Source organism: Pestalotiopsis fici (genome assembly GCF_000516985.1).
Source record: "Pestalotiopsis fici W106-1 unplaced genomic scaffold PFICI_Scf_3, whole genome shotgun sequence".
NCBI classification, from domain to species: Eukaryota; Fungi; Ascomycota; class Sordariomycetes; order Amphisphaeriales; family Sporocadaceae; genus Pestalotiopsis; species Pestalotiopsis fici.
In genome coordinates, this window is record NW_006917093.1 from 4471418 (window position 1) to 4492502 (window position 21085).

At 49.9% G+C, this 21085-nt stretch overlaps 5 protein-coding genes across 5 annotated transcripts; 2 read left to right on the forward strand and 3 right to left on the reverse strand.

Annotated features, from left to right (window-relative positions):
• Window positions 1–148: 148 nt before the first annotated feature.
• Window positions 149–2044, reverse strand: PFICI_05499 (uncharacterized protein; the record flags this gene model as incomplete). Its single annotated transcript, XM_007834080.1, has 4 exons — window positions 149–421; window positions 514–621; window positions 698–1682; window positions 1767–2044. 4 exons carry the CDS (start codon window positions 2042–2044, stop codon window positions 149–151), a joined length of 1644 nt encoding a protein of 547 aa, XP_007832271.1.
• Window positions 2045–5122: 3078 nt separating this feature from the next.
• On the reverse strand, window positions 5123–8651 carry PFICI_05500 (uncharacterized protein; the record flags this gene model as incomplete). The annotated part of the gene is made up of 2 exons (XM_007834081.1): window positions 5123–7216; window positions 7272–8651. 2 exons carry the CDS (start codon window positions 8649–8651, stop codon window positions 5123–5125), a joined length of 3474 nt encoding a protein of 1157 aa, XP_007832272.1.
• A 2833-nt stretch (window positions 8652–11484) lies between these two features.
• PFICI_05501 (uncharacterized protein) lies at window positions 11485–12315 on the reverse strand (the record flags this gene model as incomplete). The annotated part of the gene is made up of 1 exon (XM_007834082.1): window positions 11485–12315. One exon carries the CDS (start codon window positions 12313–12315, stop codon window positions 11485–11487), a length of 831 nt encoding a protein of 276 aa, XP_007832273.1.
• A 2541-nt stretch (window positions 12316–14856) lies between these two features.
• PFICI_05502 (uncharacterized protein) lies at window positions 14857–17306 on the forward strand (the record flags this gene model as incomplete). The annotated part of the gene is made up of 3 exons (XM_007834083.1): window positions 14857–15947; window positions 16001–16514; window positions 16578–17306. 3 exons carry the CDS (start codon window positions 14857–14859, stop codon window positions 17304–17306), a joined length of 2334 nt encoding a protein of 777 aa, XP_007832274.1.
• Window positions 17307–18953: 1647 nt separating this feature from the next.
• On the forward strand, window positions 18954–20870 carry PFICI_05503 (uncharacterized protein; the record flags this gene model as incomplete). The annotated part of the gene is made up of 7 exons (XM_007834084.1): window positions 18954–19019; window positions 19080–19218; window positions 19296–19600; window positions 19655–19744; window positions 19812–20126; window positions 20222–20603; window positions 20692–20870. The coding sequence occupies 7 exons, from the start codon at window positions 18954–18956 to the stop codon at window positions 20868–20870; spliced, it is 1476 nt and encodes a 491-aa protein (XP_007832275.1).
• Window positions 20871–21085: the final 215 nt, after the last annotated feature.

Below are 21085 nucleotides of genomic sequence, written 5' to 3' on the forward strand. Positions count from 1 at the left end.
CATATACTTGAGTTTGCGGAAAAGTCGCTGACATGGAATAAGTCTTTCATACCCACACAAAGCAGGCTGGTGTGATCTAGCTATACATTTGGGTATTTATCATAACGTGTCTTTTAGGGACATGCATTCAGAACCTGCACGACTATGTCTAGGCATGCTCAACCTGCTCGGCTGGTCCAAACTCCCGTTCCTTCTCGTTTACGACGGCATCTTGACGTTCCGCATCCTCGTTACCATGCAGACCGATCTTGTACCAAGGCAGGTCAAACAGCCTGTTCATGCTCTCCAGCGACCGACCAGAGGTCTCAGGGACAGAGAACCACACCCAGAATCCACCCAGGATGGTGACCGCGGCAAAGAACCAGAAGGTGCCTTTGGGGCTGATACCTCCTTCGCCACTAGGGATCAGCATATTGGGTACCTGCAGGGTTGCTATTTTAGCTTTCTTTCTTACGCAGGTCCGAACGAAAATGATACAAAGTTGCATCGAAGCAGGGGCCAAGGTCAACTTACTGCACGCGAATTGCCATATTGATTGACAAAGTGAAGCATCATGGTAAAGGATGTAGCAGCGGCTCGGATCCGCAGAGGGAACAATTCAGCCGTGAGAAGGTATTGCATCTAATTGCGAAAACAAATGTCAGCATCTTGATCCTTCACTACAAGCATTCAAAAGCATGGGAACAACACGACTTACACTATTCCAGCCAAGAGCCCAACCCATACCCGAGATGTAAATCATGGCAACAGCACCGCGACTGGCACCCTTTTCGGCCGCCGGTAAGACATAATCGTCAACGACGCCGAGCTCGGGAACTGCAGTCAGGAAGCCGGCAATGTAGACCATGGCTATGGCTTGGAAGGTGATACCAATGAGAAGCGCTCGCTTCCTGCCAATAACATCAACGAGGAAGAGGGCGCAAATGATGGCAGCAACAAGCTTGACAATACCGAACACGGCAGTAACCAGGAGAGACTCGTTCTGTCCGGTAATACCGAGAAGCTTGAACAAGTCGGGGGCATACAAGGTAATGGAGCCGGCACCGGACCACTGGCTGAGAAACTGGACCATGGAACTGAGGTAGAGGCGGTACAGCGTGCTGGGGATGAACATCTCCTTGAGAATGCCGAACCAGCCAGCTCCCTTGGTGGCTTCCAGTTCATCCTCGTGCGCCCTGACGATGCCATTGATTTCACTGACCACATAGGGGTCCTCCTTGGGGAGGTTACGCAGCCGGGACATGACCTCGATGGCGCGATCCAGCTTACCGCGCTTGATGAGGTAGCGAGGCGACTCATACTGGAAGAGGGTGAGGATCAAGATCAATCCCGCAAAGATGATGTGTAGGGACGTCGGCGCCATCCATCGGATATGGCTTACATCGCCCAGGTTAATCTGAGCGCCGTAGTTTGCAAAATAAGCCAGCACGATACCGAGATAGACGAATCCGGTAAAGATGCAGGTGCAAAGTCCACGAACGGATGCTGGAGCAATCTCGGCAATGTAGACTGGACCAACCACAGGGGTCTGGCCGACACCCAAACCAGCAATGAACCGGCCAGCGTATACAGCGCCGAGGTTTCCATTGTTGCCGAGGAAGATTGCAATTCCGACAATCCAGACAAGGCAGAGTTCTCTGGTGGCCCAGATACGGCCAATGCGATCACAAATCAAGAAAGCGCTGGTCACGAGACGAGTGTAAGCCGATGTGACGGAGAGGAGTGAGTTGTGCTTTGTGGCGACAAGGATAAGGAAGCTTGCTTACAAGAGGGCACCGCCAACCGAACCAATCTGAACCATGGCAGAGACATTGGCCTTGATGTTGGTCTTTTCCGAGTCGGAATAGGAAGAATAGTTGATGCTGTTCTGGAAATCTTTCGAGTTGAAGGCACCCGAGATCAAACCCTCGTCGACGCCACGAGCGGCACCCAACAGGGCAAAGGAGATGACGGCAAACCACAGGCGCCAGTTGAAGACGCCCTTTGGTTCGTTCAAATTCTTCAATTTGAAGATGTTGACGGGTTTTTTAACCCCTCCAGCCATCTTTGCGCCCGTCTCACGTATACAATCTTGAATTGATAGTAATACAGAAATGGACCGGGATGGGAACTGACTTCGCAACAGGTCCTCCAGAGTCTAGACGGGAGATGGGCTAGATATACTTTTACAAGAGGGGGCAGAGGGAGGGCTTTTTGTCATTCATCTGACAGGAGCTGAAAGGGCCCGACTGAGTTCGGCAGTCTGTCTCCCGAGAGAAACAGATGTAAAAGTCATTATCGTCTACGGGGGCTAGCTAGATCGACGGCCGGCAACGCAGACGAATGAGGAGAGAAAAAAAAAGATTTGGGATTGGGCGATCGACTCATTCACCAGGTATCCCTGCTCCTCCTCTCGAATGTTCGTGATCACATTGTCGCCCACTTTCACTTCACCCCGTTTCCCCCAGATACGGTAGATGGGCGTTCCAAAGTCAGACATTCATAAGCCGCCCCGCAAATACTGCTCCATAATTACCAACAACTCGACTGACCCTACCAGGCCTGCTTAGTATGACCTACCTATTGTTTCCAGATACGCGCGTGCATATATGCACGGAATGGGCATGGCATGGCTGATATGCAGCACAGCAGGTGGGAATCATTAGTGGGCACTAGGGTCAGCAGTCGGTAACATGGATTCACTGAGCTCACGCGTTTTCCCAGCAAGCAGTTGGCAGTTTGGAACTTGGCAGCAGTAAGAATAAGGGATCGCATCCACCAACTGAACCAAAACCCCACGGGCTCGTGTCGCGGCCAAGAAGGCCAAGTGGCGGGGTCCCCGCATTCCTCTTTTCAGTTATGTGTCTCTTGTCTTTTGGGTCCCCAATCGTACCATTAGCCATTTGATTAGTCTTGCCAAGGAGCACCAACGAGGGCCAGGGAGGAATGGCGGGCCATTGAGAGCGCGTGTAGATACCCAAAAAGGTGGGAAAACTGACGAAGCGCCAAGGAGCGATGGAGTTGGTGTTTGGCCAAGACTTTCCCAAGAGAATGGGGGAGTGGGTAGCACTTTTAAGTAGTAGTTGGTAATATAGCACACATGTACGTATGTCGTAGTCAGTTCCCAGTGTATGTACGAAGCAAGTAGGGTACAGTGGGTGCAGTGGGTGCACCGCATTGAATTTCCCTTCCCCTCAAAAGAGCTCCAGTGCACAAGCTCACCAAGCCTTCTGGGCCTTCTGGGCAGAGGGTCCTTCTGTCCGGAGAGAACCGACCGGTGCAACGTTGTCGTTGTCAATGTCGTTCCCCCGCGATGGAGAAAACAAAAGCTGGGTCGAGAGCTGGGCCATTGTCCATCTTTAGAAGCCGCAAAGGCCCGGAACCCGCATAGACGCCCGGAGCCGCACAATTTGAGGTGGTAATTGATAGCATGTGCTCCGCCGCGGGGAGCCTCAAATAATCCAAGGTGGTAATACACCGGAGCCCACCACCAAAATACGTTTGTCTCTAATGAATCCCATGTCGAGGTAGGGAGGTAGGTAAGCAACGGCGGTGGCGGCGGGTGGGCGGGCGACACCCGGCGCGATGGATCCCAAGAACCAAATGCTTGGAGATTCCAGCGGCGTCGTTGGACAGAAGCAGCAGGCATCATTTGGTTCTTTGCAAACCACCAGACTACTTTTGGCCTGTCGTCCGGGGTAAGCGTCTTGGCGGCTCACGCGAAATATTCCCCCCGTCTTTCTCAACATGACAAACACTTTTTCAACCCCCATTGAGTTTTCTCTCACTTGCTGAGATACAGAGTACAGTTGTTGATCTGCCGGCCGACCCTCGCTTCCCAACTAACTAGTAGAAAATATACTAACGGTGAACAGGTAGTCCGCCATCGGATCGGGGATCGCCTCTCACCCAAGTTTTGCCTGCCGCACAAAGAGAACAACTAGGCGAGTTGTTAGGCTATGGAATTATGGTTCAACCGGTCTTTCCCCGATATCAAAAATGCAGATCATCAGTGTACCTGGGCAAGTCCTGGTTTAAACGAGTCTGGCCTTGTTGAAAATTGAACCCTCAAACCTCCCACCATCCCCTTGACGAGCACACGAGGGAATCGCACACACACACGTTCTGACGTGTGGCTTGGAAGCCTGCCAATCATGCAGAACATCACCAAATGGCAAGCCATTTTCAACCCGGGCTTGCCCGAGCATAACACCATCGGAAAGGTATTCATGCAAGTGTTTGTTCGCTTATTCTAGTTCCAACATTTAGTATTGGATAAACTACATGTAGGCATTTTGCAAGAGAGAACGAGTGATTCCCCGATTGGATGGATCAACAAGAACTTCAAAATCCCCGCCATGTTTTACGATCAGGCTCTAGGGAGCCTCTTCCGAAAGCTGAAATCGTTAGCCTTTCCAGGGGTGTTATGGTGAAAAGAGGGGGAGGAATTCTCAGATGCTCGGAAGTCTTCTTTTGGCTGAGAGCTTCTAGCGTATGACAGCCACTACAGGCCGCGAAACGCGGCTGTGACCATCTAGACGCTACGATGGGAAGATTCTTGAGTTTCCCATGTGAACTTAACAACTATTATCTTGACTCTTAGAGAATCCATGTCTGAAAGTATAGTGTTTTGATATTACGTGAGGAATGAAGGCAAATTGAGGATGATTCTTGAACGAGCAAGAATCAAGTGGCGCAAAAACAGGTCACAAGTGAATCATGCATAATCAGCGACCTCTTCAAGACATTACACGTTGTTTTCAGATCGATACATCTTCATCATCATTGTAGGTTCATCGCGCAGTCTGAAGCATTGCTGGCAGATGTGGCCTCGAAAGTCGACAAGTCATGGGCAGAAAACGAGAAAGTAACGGTTGAATGCTAAGTATATATAGAATTATGTTACAAATATCATTATATAATTCACGGAAAATGCTCGTGTGTCAGAGTCTGTTCTATGAAAATACTCTTGTACAATTCATGTGTTTCCCTCATAAAGTAATTGAGATGAATACAAACACAGCTCGCAATCATGCTTCAAAATATCCATCGTTGATTACTTAATTACAGTAAATGTAACAAGTCGGGACTCTCTTTCAAGGATACAACAAATCATTATTCATGTACGTAAAAAATCTATGGTCTATACTGCCTCTGAAACGACAACAGCTGGGGTATCATTATTCGTTGCCTCCTTCTCTCTATCCTCACTCTCTTGTACCTTTTCCTTCCTGAACTTTTGCGCCGGCTTCTTGAATACTCTTGCTAGGCTGGAGAAGAAGGCACCGAGCGCCCTATACGCGACCACGACGGGCTTGCCGACGGTATGCGCAATCTTGGCGAACCACGGGTCAGGGAAGAGCCGGATCACAACGGCCCAGGGCAGAGACAGCGACGCCAGGACGAGGCAAATGGCCCACTGGACGCCGTTGAGCGGCTTGATGGAGAAGACGGTGCCGCCGACAAAGACAATGGCGACCTGGGCGCCGACCATGATGCAGTTGATGACAATGAAGAACTGGTTGCGGTGGATGCCCTCGAAAATGTTGAACTTGTTGTCTAGGCGGCGGTTGTTGAATTGGTTAAAGATTTGCATCCAGACAAAGGTGTTGAAGACAATCGTGTCCAGCTCCGTCATCTGGGTCTCGTTGTTGACGTCGTAGCCGAGAATTGCGTGTCCGGCAAAGTACAGGACAAGGGTGACGGCAAGTTGGAAGATGGACTGTCCAATGATCATCTTCCACATATTTGTGGTAATCAGCGGTGCCTTCTTTGGCTGGGGAGGTCGGTCAAGAATCTTCTCCGTGGGCGGGTCAGTAGCTAGAGCCAGCGCTGCAAAGGTGTCCATGATGAGATTGACCCAGAGCAGCTGGATGGCAGTCAAGACACTGGTAAAGTCAGAGCTCGAGACACCGCTGATGAAGGCGAGGAGGACGGCGGTAATGTTGACAGTGATCTGGAACTGCAAGAACTTCTGAACAGCGTCGTTGACGGCGCGACCCCATTTGAGAGCGACGATCATGGAGGCAAAGTTGTCATCCATCAAGACAATGGCAGAGGCTTCCTTGGCCACCTCGGTTCCAGCGATTCCCATGGAGAAGCCGACGTCTGCTGCCTTGAGTGCTGGCGCGTCATTGGTACCATCGCCAGTTACTGCTACGGTTTCGCCAAGAGCCTTGAGACGGGTCACGAGAATGCGCTTGTCCTCGGGAGAAGAGCGCGCCAGGACTTGCAGCTTGGGCAGAGTCTCGTTCATGGCCTCCTCGCTCAGCGTCCTGAAAACGGGTCCCTCCATGACGATACCTTCGCCGACGAGAATGCCACATTCTTTGGCAATGGCTTGGGCGGTCAGAATGTTGTCACCCGTAACCATGCGCACCACGATGCCGGCTGTTTGGGCCTTCTTGACGGCCTCGGGGACACCTGGTCTGACAGGATCCTGGATACCGACAAGACCGAAGAAGACGAGGTCCTTCAGGACTGAGGACAGCGTGACGTGGTCGTCCTCGATCTCAACTCCAGCCGGAGGCCACTGAGCGTAGTCGCGATACACAAGTCCAATGGTTCTCAGGGACTTCTTGGCATAAGAATCAATGGTAGTTTGAAGTGTCTCCCGATCAGATTGGCTCATGCCTTCCTCTTCCAGCGTCTCCACGTTGGCTTTGGATGCGCAGTAGCCGAGAAGAATTTCCGAAGCACCCTTGATCAAGAGACGGTAGGCACCAGATCGGAGTCGAATGACGGCGCCCATACACTTCTTGGTCGAATCAAACGGCATCATCTGCACAATATCCTCGTTGGCGCGGATCTCGGACAGCGATTGCATGCCAAGGTGGTCCTTGGCCAGCTGCAAGAGGGCAGTCTCGGTCTTGGAGCCAATGAAGCCGGTCTCTCCGCCGTCTTCGCCTTCGAATGCCGTCGAGTTGATGGCGACAGACTGGACAATCAAATCCTTGGCAGCGGCCGACAAGCTGGATGCCCATTGAGAGGCGCCTTTCTCATCGCCATCACTCTTGTCACTCTTGGCAAAGCGAGAAGTGCCAAATGTTCCGGCAACAACCGTCATCTTGTTGGTAGTCAGAGTACCAGTCTTGTCTGAGCAAATAGTGGTGGCGTTTCCCATGGTCTCGCATGCTCTCAGAATGCGGACCAAGTTGTTCTCCTTGACGAGGCGCGTAGTGGCAAATGCCAAAGCAAGTGTGACGGCTAGAGGTAGACCCTCGGGTACTGCGACGACCTTTGATTTATGTTAGCTTGTTCTCATAATCACTCATATATCGAAGTCGACTTACAATGATGGTGACGGTAACAATCAAGATATCTAGAAATGTAAAGGCCTTCTCGGTCGGCGCTCTGGTATCCCACTGGAGGCTGACCAGGAAACGGATCAAGAGAACGGTGAAGAGCAATCCAGCTGCGGTACTGCCAAGCTTTGCAATCGCCATTGCCAGACCTTCCAGCTTCTTCTGTAGAGGTGTTGACTCCGTCTCCGTGCGCACAGATATCATGATCTTTCCAAAGCTCGAGTGAACGCCGACAGATGTACAGACAAACGTGCCGACACCTTCAAGGACTTTGGCGCCCGAAATGATAAAGGGGTCCAACTCCTTGTGCATGTTGCCAGATTCGAGGGCCTTCATGACTTGGTCTCCCGGCGTCTTCTTGATTGCGTCGGATTCTCCAGTTGCCGAGGATTCATCACACTTGAGGTCGTGTCCTTCGATAAAGATGCCGTCGACCGGGACCAGGTCACCGGGCTCCAGGTGGATAACATCTCCGACGAGAACCTCGTAAATGTTGATCATGAACGACTTGCCGGAGCGAATGACCTTGATTTCACGGTCATCCTTCTTGGCATTAAGCTTGACAAAGGCACGCTCCTTTTGCCAATCGTTTAATGATCCAACACCGACCACAATGATAATAGCAACGATAATTCCGACTCCCTCAATCCAGTCAACTGAGGGAGGAGAACCTTCCGGGTGGACTACGCCAAGAGTTTCGTAGAGACCGAGTGCCAAAGATATGACGGCAGCTACTGTCAGTAAAATAAGTACTTTATCGTTATAAGCGTTCCACATCAATCTCCACAGAGGGGTGGCCTTTTTCGCGGGCAACACATTTTTGCCGTATACTCTGATGCGGTCATCAAAGGCTTTGCTGTCCTTGTGTGGAGTCTGGCCCTTTTCTGTATGATTTATCGTGCCCGAAACGGCCTCGTCAAAGGTGACCCTGGCTGGGATGCCAGTCTCATCGACACTGAGGCCCGATTCCAGGTTGGTTTGCAGTCCTCTCTCTATGCCCCTGAGTCCACCCAGTGCCCTATATGCAGGCAGGGACTTGGGACCCAGCAGCTTGTTCAGCTGACCTGGACTATAGCCAAATGGATTGTTCTCGACGTAGAAATCATTTTCTGTTCCGGGGTCTGGCCGTAATGCAGTATCTGCATCGACGGCTGTAGTAGCAAAACTCGATGCGCGACTTCTATTGCTTGGAGTAAGGAACGGGTCTGACTTTGCTGACTTTGAAGGTGTGAGGAAAGGGTTGGATATAGTCGACTCGCCCGAAGGGGTGATGGCATCGGACCCAGCAGTACTACACGAACTATTGTTTCGACAATGAGTGTTTACTGTCAGTGTAGGCGGTGGGGGCGCCAAGCTGTCCCCGGCCATATTGGCGAATGAGATGCTGCGGTGCAAGGAATATAATAGTATACGATTTTAAAAGAGCAGTAGTATAGAACCCAGGTAAAACCTGAATCTCTCTATGCAAATCGGTAAAGACGGCAGCAATGATACAAAAATTTGTGTGCCGAATTTCCGACTGGAGGACGAGCAAAGTGTCATATACATCCTGAATAGTCACAGGAGGCCCCAGAGCACTCCATAGAAGGGGGCAGTGCAAATCCAAAAGTCTGCCTCGATTGGGGGCGACAAAGAATGCCGACATAGCTGAAGGCGACTCAGGCGAGACTTGGGTTGTGCATATGGAGAATACCAAGGCTCTGCGGGAATACGCAATGTGGCAGGAGAAGTGGCAGCGAAGCGCCCGCCCAGGCGCTTTGAAGGTGTAATGATCCATTCCAAGTGGAATATGACTGCGGGCAGTGCAAAGCCCAGACTTACTAACGAGTGTGATGATGTTTGCCCAGGGAAGGTCGAAACTTTCGGTTTCGGTTATTGACTCGGCTTGCTATCCAAGGCCATAGTCCGGTCAAGAATTGTGTGGTTCATAAAGGCAGAACTTCGAATCGGCAGAAGGCCACTAACTCAAAAGTATGTAACAGCAGAGCAAAAATTTTGCGACCGTGGCCTTGGCCTGAAGCGCCAGGAATCAGGATGACCAGTCAGTCTCTTGTGATCTGACCAGCTCCTAATGGAACACATTTTTGCACAGCCTCAATCATGTACTTCCAAGCACTTGGCAAGGAAAAACTTGACCTACATATTTGCCAAGCGTGACCAAAGACGGTTGGAGCTTCAAAGAAAGACGGCGGGGTCCGCTTGTCTTTTTATGTTTGCCATGGCTTACAACAAGGAGCTGCCAACTCGCCCTGGCTTGGCATCTTGTGAAATGCCTCAGCGGTGAAATGTGACTTTCACAAGTCGTCATTTGTTGGTCGTGAATCGAGGCGGAAAATGAGTGCCTTTGCCCAACGTATCAGTTTGCTCTGACTTCATGTCAACTCTTACGCCCGACCTGTAGGTCCAGAGTTGCCATGTACTCTGTAGGTACGCAACCAAAAGGCCAGATGCGTTCTCTAGGTTCCCCTTTCAGGAGATCAAGGTTGTGGTGTCCTGATTTGGGTGCAAGGACTTCCGTCGGTTAAAGCAGGTCTAGAATTTGGGACACCCAAAGCGAAGGCGAATGACTAGCAATGCCCCATACGGGAGGGCGCCGACTGGGGCGACAGCCAATGACGCCACTTGTGCTTTGAACGGAATAGGCTGAAAGTCAACCAGATAAGGTTATTTGCGTTGGCACTTAACGCCGGATTCGCACCGAAGATTCCGTTGGCACAGTTACTGTGTATCAAAAAGCTGCGGTTCTAGATGTCTAAAGAACCAGGACAATTATGTTGAGCCCATATTTTGACCCGTGGCAGACTGGGCAATGGCCACGAAAACTCAGTGTTGATCGAAATCGAAGACTCGACACCATTCAACAAACAACTTGTATAAATGAGCCCCTGTCAAGTGGGTCCCCCTACTCACCTAGGTTATATATTTTGTCGTGGCCTCGCGAGTATGCCGAGCCCCAAATGGATGGGGCAACGATCGCAACCAACATCAGACGAAGAGAGAATGACAAGTTGTTCAGTTTCTTGGAATCCATTGATTGGATTATGCTAGTCTCTCAGGGCGGCCTAACACCGCAAAAGGAAGTTGATCTTAATTAACCGAGATCTGCCTTCCCCTGCCTCCCCGCGCTCTTTACAGTCTATAACGCCGGGCCAAGTGTGGCTATGCCACGATATTGATGTTTTGGCTTGCATTTTGTTTCATAGTCGACGCCTGGTGGATCCGGTCTGGAATCGCCCGGCTTGTTACTGCCCAGAGTGCCGAGATATAAGTGCCACTCGGTGCTTGTCTCGGTGGCATAGTTTTTTCACACTTCTCTCATCGACACCACACCATCGAAGAATATGCTTGCCTAATGTGGAAAGACTATCAAACCTGGATTCTCATCCCGGCTGCGCCTTGATCGGATTGTCAGCTACTAAGTAGTACTCGAGAGCCGATCTGGATAAAAGCCACCAACATATCGTTCTGCCAGGTTCTATCAAGACACAGCGATATGTGCCACTGGATTTCTGATGTGGCGATTGCTTCAGGCAGTCTTTGCAATCGTCTTTTGCCATTGGGCAGTACGCCGCGTTGATCAAGGCTGTGAATATGCCGTGGCGGTCCAGTTAGGTCCAAATCAGCAGAGTATGATGGGGCAAGATCGTGCTATACATCCTATCAACAGGTAGACAAGGACACGTCAATATGCCCTGAGCTTCGTCTTCGCTCAGCCTCGTATGGAAGCAAGGCCCCTCAAAACCTAAACCCTTCATCCATGTCACTGGAGTAAGCAAATGCAGACAAGCCACTGTATTGACCAATATTATCGAGCTTGGCAAGAGAATTATTGTCTGCCAATTTTCAACCTTGCAGACAGTAATGGAAGGTCCGAACTGGTATCTGATTTTCATTGTGCCATAGCCTTTTTCTCCAAGCGTCGGATATGAGCAAATTCGTATACTGCGCCACAAAAATCAGCGACATTGGCTTACTACGAAACATGAATCCTGTTGTCTCATTTCGATAATGCCAATTAGCTCGGCATTGAGAATTACCGGGAATATACCTTGTCAACCTTCAACAAGAAGAAAGAGAGGCCATTTCAAGCAACCCTTGGCTCCAATGTTTGCCATCATCAGAGGGCCCGTGACGATGAATTGTTGAAAGAAGGCGACTTTTGAGTACTAATAAATTTTCTAAAGAGCACAAATATTATTCGTCAAGTAATATGTGCTTCCTGTCCCGGCCAAGAACCTCTTTGTACACCCCATAGAAGTAAGTGTGCTAGGTCCTCTGATACCTCTTTGCTTCGAGGAAGCTCATGCCCACCTCCGTGGTCATAAACCTTCCGTATATACGGATCACATAGCCCAGCCAGTTGTACCGAGGCCGGTAATCTAGGATCCTTTCTACCGTAGACGTGTACAGACGGAATTCTGATCTTCAGCTCTTGGGGTATCGTGTTCAAATTCAGTCCGAAGCAGTCGTCCGAGTTGAACTGCGCCCGCCGCACCACGCTGGCATAGTCGGTCAGTTGCCACCTGTCCCTCGTCACCTCTGCCGTCGTCTTTTCCAGCAGCTGTCGCTTTGTGGCGAGGTCTAGCTCCTCCACCTCCTTGGTGACAGGCACCCCCAAGTCCCTGAGCACCGTGATGGGCACGCCGCCGCACATGAACATAGCAAACTTGAAGGGCGCAGGTTTCTCGGGTTCGTACCACTGCTGGTAGAGCATGTAGCTCGAGACAAGCGCGCCGCCTTGGCTAAAGGTCAGCACGCCGTCATAGGGACCACGCACCCCGAGGAGCTGGCTGAGCCATTCGTGTGCCCTGCGTATGGCCTTGATCTCGGTGCCCTCGTAGAATGCATAATGTGGTGGATCGTAAAAAAGCGGTGTGTCTGGGGCCGGAGTCGACGGTGCAGGACCATCAACGTAATCGAATTCAAATGGTGTGTCCGGGCTGAGCTCCTCTAGCTTCCTCCGCATAGAGGCAGTTTGTGATTTGAATATTCTTCCGCTCGTACCTTTGCCGTGTAGGCAGAGAATCTTCATTGTGAAATGCCAAAATTCTTTCAAATTTCCCTATGTCGGAAGAATTACACGATCCTTGGTTGTCTCTTGTGTGACAGATTAGACAAAGCATATTAATGATAAATCTACATTTTCGTATTGTAAGGTGATACACACGTTCGGCGCCGGACATCCGGAGCGAATCCCGGAGCTCCGGTGTGGCATTTTACTTAGCAACGTGTCAGTCGCACAGCACATTCGCTGCTAAACATTTGAGTCATTTTACTAAATCTAAATTGTTGATTGAGTTTGCTTTGGCTTGATCAGATGGAGGTTTCTACATGCACTTTAGAACTGCACCTAAGAAATGGCTTACCGAGGCACGTGGCCATGACAGTAAACTACCGTTGTACCTGCACGCGACTTCTCCAGGGAGGCTTATTGAGTGCATAGAAGTGTTCCCTTTCTACAGCTTATCTGATCGGTCCGCAACCCTGTCTCTCTTTTGGCAGCCTAAATTCGTCTGCATCTGCCGCGATGTCTATTCGCGCTCCGCCCCTCACGGTATGATGCACAGCCACCCCCGGAGGAGCCATGACCACTGGCACTCGGGCGTTCTGACTCGTGGTCTTCTAGGCAGATGGAAAATGCTTCTTCCATATAATTGCCGTGTTACGCATCATTTTACGCTGATTCCACATCATTGACTTACTTCGCCTCTTGACACCCTGGGTCTGAAAGGTGCCCTGACCTGCCGCGCAACGCTGACAAGAGCAAGAGTCAACAAAGGCTCAATCTTCATGTCTTATTATACTAAGCGCTAAGGAAACACCTGCTTCCTGACGCTCATATGGTGAGGTGTTTTTTCGAGGCTTAGCAAAATGATGTGATGGTCTCAAGGCTTCACTTTGCTGACCGACAACCGATTACTGCCTGCGATATTCAAGCTAGTCAACCTCGCCAATTTGGAATGTATGATGGGCGATTATGCCATGCCAACGCACGATTAAGCCCCTTCCATTTTCAGGGACAATGAGAAGTCCATCCACAGAGTAACAAAATTTTGACTCAAAACTTGTGCTTGGGGATCTCATCGCGAATTGAAAACATGCACCCTCGTATTGAGATCTACAGTAGTGCAAATTGGTCAAAAGACTGCTTGAGTTGTACTGTTTGGATTGATATTTCAGCAAAACTTCACCCACCGGAAGCACAATTACCAGTCCGAAAGTATCACGCACCACCGCTCGCTCGCAGCAGTCAAATTGAAAGCGAGCTGGCGAGTCATATTCCTATACTGGCCCAAGAGTGATTCTTTCGTTTAGGAAAGATTGTGAAGTTTTAGGAAAAGTCTCGACTTTCGACTCGATTTGGCTATGCATGGAACACAACATATTATTGTGCTCCTTTAATTCAGATTTTCGACAGCATAGTCAATTGAAACGAGTCATGGCTATAAGGAAGAGTCTATTTGTAATGACCTAGTTTACACGATTAGAAGATTACAAGGCACCGAATTCCAATAATATATATTAAAGTCGTCCATACTGAAAGAATTTTAAAATGAACATCACCAGAATGCTCCGCACCACCAGACATTTACCAGAGGGTAACTATTGGGAAACGCTGTGAAGCTGATAAATCTTTTGCTCTTGTTCCGTGAGAATCATACTTTCACAACCTGCATTGTTCGAAATTCATAATCCTCTATAACTTACTCTTAGACGAGACTAAGCTCTGAATTGCTCAGTCATGAATGGTGAGGGAAGTAACCCGTCAATAGAGTGCTTGCCCTTGCACCACTGCAATCATGATATCCAAACAGTATTTAGGTATAGAATACTTGAATAGATATATAGATTAGAATCGGTCGCCAAGCCCAAGATGGGGTTGTGTTGTGATGTGGGTTCAGGATAGTCGATACAGAATGGATACCTACCATACCGATATCTCCATAGCATCGGAGGCTCCGCGTCATGCATACAAGATTCCTAGTGTCCGATCTTGACGTTTTATTTTGAAATCATTGCTGCTTTGTACGCAGCGATAGGTAATTGCAACTCAAATTTATCCGGTAGTGAAGACGCAAACAAAATTGGTTTCATCTTTCTTTCCTTTGATTCTATCTTTCCTTGTTGGCATGGAATTCGACTTTTCGATGGGATTTGATCAACGAATCTCGGGAATAGCCGAATGACCCCCCACATGATAGAGTCTGCGGGGTATCTTATAGCCATGGCGCATGAACTTGGAGGGGCTTCCTAGGCTCTTTCGGGGCCTGGAAGACCCCTGGGACTACCTCCGTCATCCCTAACCCAGACGCTCGTAGCGCATTGGTCAGCACCGACCATCAGCCAATAGGCCTACCTAGTTGTTTCTGCGGGCATTAAAAAAAATTAAATCAAAACATCGCATTTCCAAAAAGTCAATTCTTGGCGGTCAAAGAGTGTATATGCAAAATAAACATACTTTGATATGCTCAGCATATAGCTTTTCGTCGCAACCATAATCAATCACTTGCGTTGGATCTCGTACCTACCACGTGCTCGTTGCACCTCTTCCTAAGTGTCCTTCGTCCGCCAAATGGCGTCTCGACCTTCTCCCCCGTCGCGCCAGGCGACCGATCACGCACCGACGACACCCAGTGCACTCCGCAAGAGTCACACGCCCTCGTCCTCGTCCTTGTTCAACGGTGTCGGTGGCGGCAGCGGCAACGACGGCAATGTATCGGCGACGCCTGATCAACACTCATCGACGTCCGAGGCCGGGCCGAGTGGGGGGCCAACCACGGAGACCACGTCCCTGCTCCACCACGATCACGCCCATCCGGGGCCCTGCGATCACGGAACCTTCTCACCACGACCTTCTAGTCCTGTGGGCAGCAGTTTCAGGGGCTCTGATGCCGGCTCGCTGTTGGGTTCCGACGCATCGGTTACCAAGGGCAATTGGAGGAAGACGCTGTCCAGCAAGATGAAGACCAAGACCATGACCAACTCCCGGTCCTTGGCCGAGAGGCACGGCTTCAAGGATTCCAAGATGATGTACTTGTCGTACTATGTACCATCCTTGATCTGGATACGGCAGTACAACTGGTCGTGGCTCAAGGGCGACATCACGGCAGCCATTACTCTTGCCTCCATGTACTTGCCCATGGCTCTGTCATACGCAGATAGCTTGGCGCATGTGCCGCCGATCAATGGCTTGTACGCCTTTGTGTTCAATCCGTTCATCTATGGACTGATGGGTAGCTGTCCTCAAATGGTTGTAGGTCCCGAGGCTGCAGGGTCTCTCCTGGTGGGCTCGATAGTCAAGAGTAGCATTGATTCTGGGAGCGGCGATGACGATAATGCCGCCATGCACGCCCGGATCGCAGGTGTCGCTGTTGGCATTGCCGGCGCTACTGTCTTCATCATGGGCTTGTTTCGCCTGGGCTTCTTGGATAGTGTTCTTAGCCGACCGTTCCTGCGCGGCTTCATCTCTGCTATTGGTGTCGTGATTTTCATCGATCAGTTGATTCCTGTCCTTGGCCTTTCTAGTGTCGCTGCGAGAACACCCGGCGTCGGTCACGGCAGCTCTGTGCAAAAGTTGGAATTCTTGTTCACGCATTTCTCGGATCTCCACAAGCTCTCGGCTATTATTGGAGTTGTCAGCTTTACCATCATTATGGTTCTGAGGTAAGCCGTTCTAAATCATATTTACCATGGTCAACATTCTCACCCCCTGTCAGAGAGGTCAAGAGACGACTCCAACCAAGATATCCCAGCGTGGCATTCTTCCCGGATCGACTTCTCGTTGTTGTTATATCAGCATTGCTGGCATGGAGGTTGCGCTGGGAAGAACGAGGTGTTGGCGTTCTTGGCGATGTTCAAGGCGGCACCACCAATGTTTTTGAGTTCCGCAATCCGTTTCAAACATCGCATATAGCGCATATCCGAGAGGCCATGGGCACCTCGTTCCTGATCGGTATGCTTGGCTTTTTCGAGTCCTCGGTAGCAGCCAAGAGTCTTGGAACTGGAGATGCTATCGAGGGCATGCAGCTCAGTCCCAATCGGGAGCTTGTGGCCCTTGGCGTTGCGAATCTTATTGGCTCATGCTTCATGGCTATTCCAGCATTTGGCGGTTATGGAAGAAGCAAGGTCAACAAGTCGACTGGAGGCAAGAGTCCAATGAGTTCAATCTTTTTGAGCATCATCACTGTCTTTTGCGTCTTGTTCATGCTGCCGTGGTTTTACTATATTCCCGTGAGTACTCATTTTGCTTCTGGACGACCGTCAGTGAATAGTCAATGTACTAAAGAACAACAGAAACCCGTCCTCGCAGCACTCATATCAGTGGTGGCATGGTCGCTGATCGAGGAAGCCCCCCATGATGTGGCCTTCTTTCTACGTATTCGAGGCTGGACAGAGCTTTCTCTCATGGCTGTTATTCTTCTCGTCACCGTTTTCTTCTCACTCAACCTGGGCATTGCCATTGGAATTGGCTTGTCGCTTCTACAGGTCATTCGGCATGCTACTCGGCCAAGAATCCAAATTCTTGGACGTATCCCAGGCACAGAACGTTTTGAGAATGCAGAGGAGAATTCTGATCGCCTAGAGTTCATTGAAGGATGTCTGATTGTCAAGATACCTGAGCCTCTCACCTTTGCCAACACGGGTGATCTGAAGAACAGACTGGCAAGATTGGAACGATACGGTACTTCTCTTGCTCATCCTGCGCTGCCTCGATTACGACCTCAAGGCAGTCACAGAAATGTCATTTTTGATATTCACGGTGTCACTTCCCTGGATGGCTCTGGAACGCAAGTTCTGGAAGAGATTGTACAAAGCTACCGCTCCCAGGGTGTGCGCGTGTTCTTCAGCCGTGCTCCTAGCAAGACTCACAAAGTCTGGAAACTACTGGAAAGAAGTGGTATCGTTGATCTAGTTGGCGGAGAGCGTCATTTCGTGCATGACGTCAAAGATGCTTTGCGCCTGACGGAGATTGAGGATATTGAGGAGACAGAGGCAAGTGCCGCGCCAAGCGAGACCTCATAATATGGAGCATATTTTGCATCTCTAATATTGCTTTGAGATAACACCCCACAAATATTATGCAGCGCATTATTGTAGTTGCACTGCAACGCTGGAGACGAGGAGGCGGGAAAAAAAAAAAAGCATACGACATAGCATAGCGTTACTGATCTTTTCACCATCATATTTTAGAAATCATGAATGATAATACATTCTGCTGACCCCCTTTGAACTTGCCTATGTATACTCACAGATCCATGGTATACAACTGCCTGGTCATCTGCACTGACGGGGTTTATACTTGCATTACCTCACAATCACACGACCAATGACTCTCGTCTCACTAACCCTTGCTGCTGGGGACGACGCAAGATGGTTGATGCGTCTTGATGCAGAAGGAAATTGGACAAAACCATATCCAATTGATCAGCTCCTTAGGGACAGGCGTATAAAGCCGAAACGCGAACGACAGTGTAACTCGGCGCGTAGGGATTATTTCACCGATCGCATCAATCACATGGGGCTATTGCCAGGTTACATGCGTGTGGTTGTATACCTCTCTGCATTGGATTATAGTGGACATGGTTGAAATCATCACATTGACGGCAAACAAGATCACTTGAGCACGAGAAATGACTCGCGGAAACAAAGACACTGCCGCAAGCCAATTCATGCAATGCTTGATGGATAGGGATGATGATCTATACCAATATAAGTCTTGTCATTGTCCTACCATTGCTGAACGGAAATCTGACATCAGAAATAGTGCTTTGCACCGTCGGTTTACTAGACAAAACCCCGCTAAAACATGGGACGCACAGATAGTCCAGCATTCCAGATTGCCTCGCCTAATATGCAAGTCGGAGGGGCTTCTCCTTATTTATTCTTTTGAGTCACGAGAGCTCGGGGAGTCGACAATCGCGGCACCGAAGGTCTGCGTCTCGCAGCCGAACGGGAATCGAGATGGCCTTGCAGTATAAATGCGTTTATTCGGCTCGGCAGTTGGTCAGCTATAGCCGCACCATGAAACTGTATAAAAGCCGCCCCGCAGCTTTCGGATATAACATAGCGACAGGGGGAGTTGTGTGTAGGTATATTTCTGCTTTGTTTTTGCTTGCTTGGCAATGGTTGGAATACTATTTTGCAGGCGGGGCCAACAGGCTTGTTTATTGAGGAGGCAGGTTTATAGGGGGGCGGCCGCTCTTTTCGGACTTGTCGGCACTCTTGTAGGCCGGCTCAGAACCTTTCTTAGATCCACTGTCGCACTATTAGGGGTGCCGACCATGGTTATTTTAGTATGAACAGCAAACAATGGAAACGGCGCGTTGATGTCATGGCACGTCAAGTCGCCGCCCGCGGTTCTGGCCTTCATTATTGTGCGGTGTGTGACTCCCTTGATTGACTAGCCGGTCGACTAACTGACCGACCGACCGCCTGCAACGGCGGAGATACGAATCCGGAGTAAAGAAGCAAATAGTAGAGTTGTCGGTTTGGCAGGACGCCGTCTCAAAGCGAAGCCATTGAAGGTTGTTGATCGTGGCAAACTTTCCTTCATATAATGCCTAACAGTTCCATTGTCGTTCAAATATCCAATATTGCAGCATTTTCACATGAACGCAGAATACAATCAACAGCATACTTAAACCATAGTCAACAATACTCTTCAACAGCATGATTGATTCAAGTATCAATCATCTCTATATTCCAGCTGCCGCGATTCTCGTGGCAGTTGCAGGAGTAAGTGTTTCGTCCGTGATTTTTTGGTCTCAATTCTGCAGAGTTGACATTTATATGCAGTGGTTTTACACAGTCTTGAGCAGTCCAATGGCCAAGCTGCCCGGTGACTGGATAACCAACTTTACCGATGTACCCTACAGATGGAATGTAGTAAAGGGTCGGAGACCTAAATGGGTCCAAGGTCTACATGAGAAGTACGGTGAGTTACAACTCTGAACCGACACCATTGCAAACAAGAGTCCATCATTGACCTAAGCCTACTTTGCTACGTATCAGGCCCCGTCGTTCGCATCAGTCCAACCGAGGCCAGCTTCCAGGACGTCGCCACGACGCGGGAAATGTACCGAGTCAAGGGCGAATACCTCAAGGCCGAGTTTTACGACAAGCTGGCCAACGGCCAGGTCAGCGTCTTTTCCACCCGCGACACGGGAATTCACAAGCGCCAGCGGCGGCTCCTGTCCTCGGAAATGTCCGAATCCAGTCTGCAGAAACACTTGCCCGTCGTCGAGACCAAGGTGCGACTGGCTATCCAGCGTATGCAGGAGGAGATGCAGCAGCGCAATGCCACTGCAAGTAGCCTCGTTTTGTGAAGTTTGGATGGGAATTTGGATGGAGACTGACCAAGATCATGATAGGATGTGTTTCACTGGTTTCTTTCCATGGCTACCGATGTCATTGGCGAGCTGAGTTTTGGGCGGTCATTCGACATGCTGGAGACTGGAGGGGTAAGATACTCCAATATAAACAATATTTTGTCGTGAATAAGGTTTAATAGGCTAATACTCTCTACAGAAGAGCGAATACATCAAGAATTTACAAGACGTTGCCAGAATTGGTGGCATCATCTCGACATTCCCGGTTCTGGTCAAACTGGCTCGGTTTGTCCGCGTTCCCTTTATCAGCGAGGCCACGACAAAGCGCCGCAGAATCACTGGATACGCTGATGAGTCAATCTTGCGGCACCAGCGCATTGTTGAAGAGCAAGGCGACGATGCAAAACCGACACTGCTCTCAAAGCTTTACAACTTGGCGGGCACCGATAAGTTGACATTTCTCGAGGTTCGCGACAATGCATCGGCATACATAATCGCTGGTTCAGACACCACTGTAAGTTTTCTCTTGTATACGTAAAGAGCAAGACACTATTCAGACTCTCAAGACTGTCATGTTTCTTTTGCTCCGGGCTAACTTTGAGGTCTCAGGCCAACACTCTGACTTACCTCGTCTGGTTGGTATGTCGACACCCCGATATCAAAGCCCGTCTCCTCGCAGAACTAGCAACGCTCCCCGACGGCTTCGCCTATGACGACGTCAAGACCCTCCCGTACATGAACCAGGTCATTGAGGAGTCGCTGCGCCTGTACCCGGCGGCGCCGTCGGGGCTCCCGAGAGTCGTGCCCGCGGGCGGCGCCCAGCTCTCTGGTCATTACCTGCCCCCCGGCGCCATTGTCTCGGCGCAGGCTTGGAGCATGCACCGACATCCCGACATCTTTCCCGAGCCGCACAGGTTTGACCCGTCGCGCTGGGAGGACTCGACCAAGGACATGAGAGATGCCTTTTTGGCTTTTGGTGGCGGCAGTCGAGGTAAGGTTGCCTTCCGCCCACCGCCCCATTTTTGCTATCATCCCTGTTGTGATATTCTTGATGAGCATATACTAATTGCTTGTCTCAGTGTGTCTGGGATTGCACCTCGCTCGCATGGAGCTCAGGCTGGCGACTGCTCGCTTTTTTACAACGTTTCCCAACGCTCAGGTCTCGTCACTCGAAGGTTTCAGCGACGACGAGATGAATCCGAACATGTTTTTCTTGTTAACGCCGAACAAGCATAGATGTCTAATTGAGGCATGCTGAGTAAAATAAGAAAGAGGGGGGGAAAGAAAGGGTTCAAACAAATCAAAGTGAATACGAAATAAAGGTAGTATTGACATTTCATCTTCTTTGACCCAGGGTCTGCATTGACAGGACTCGGCAATCTGACCAATTAGGAATGGACGATTTGATTGGTGATTTTTTCCGCGTGCACCTGTGCTTCATAGTACCAGGCCCCCCTTCTTGGCATAAATATA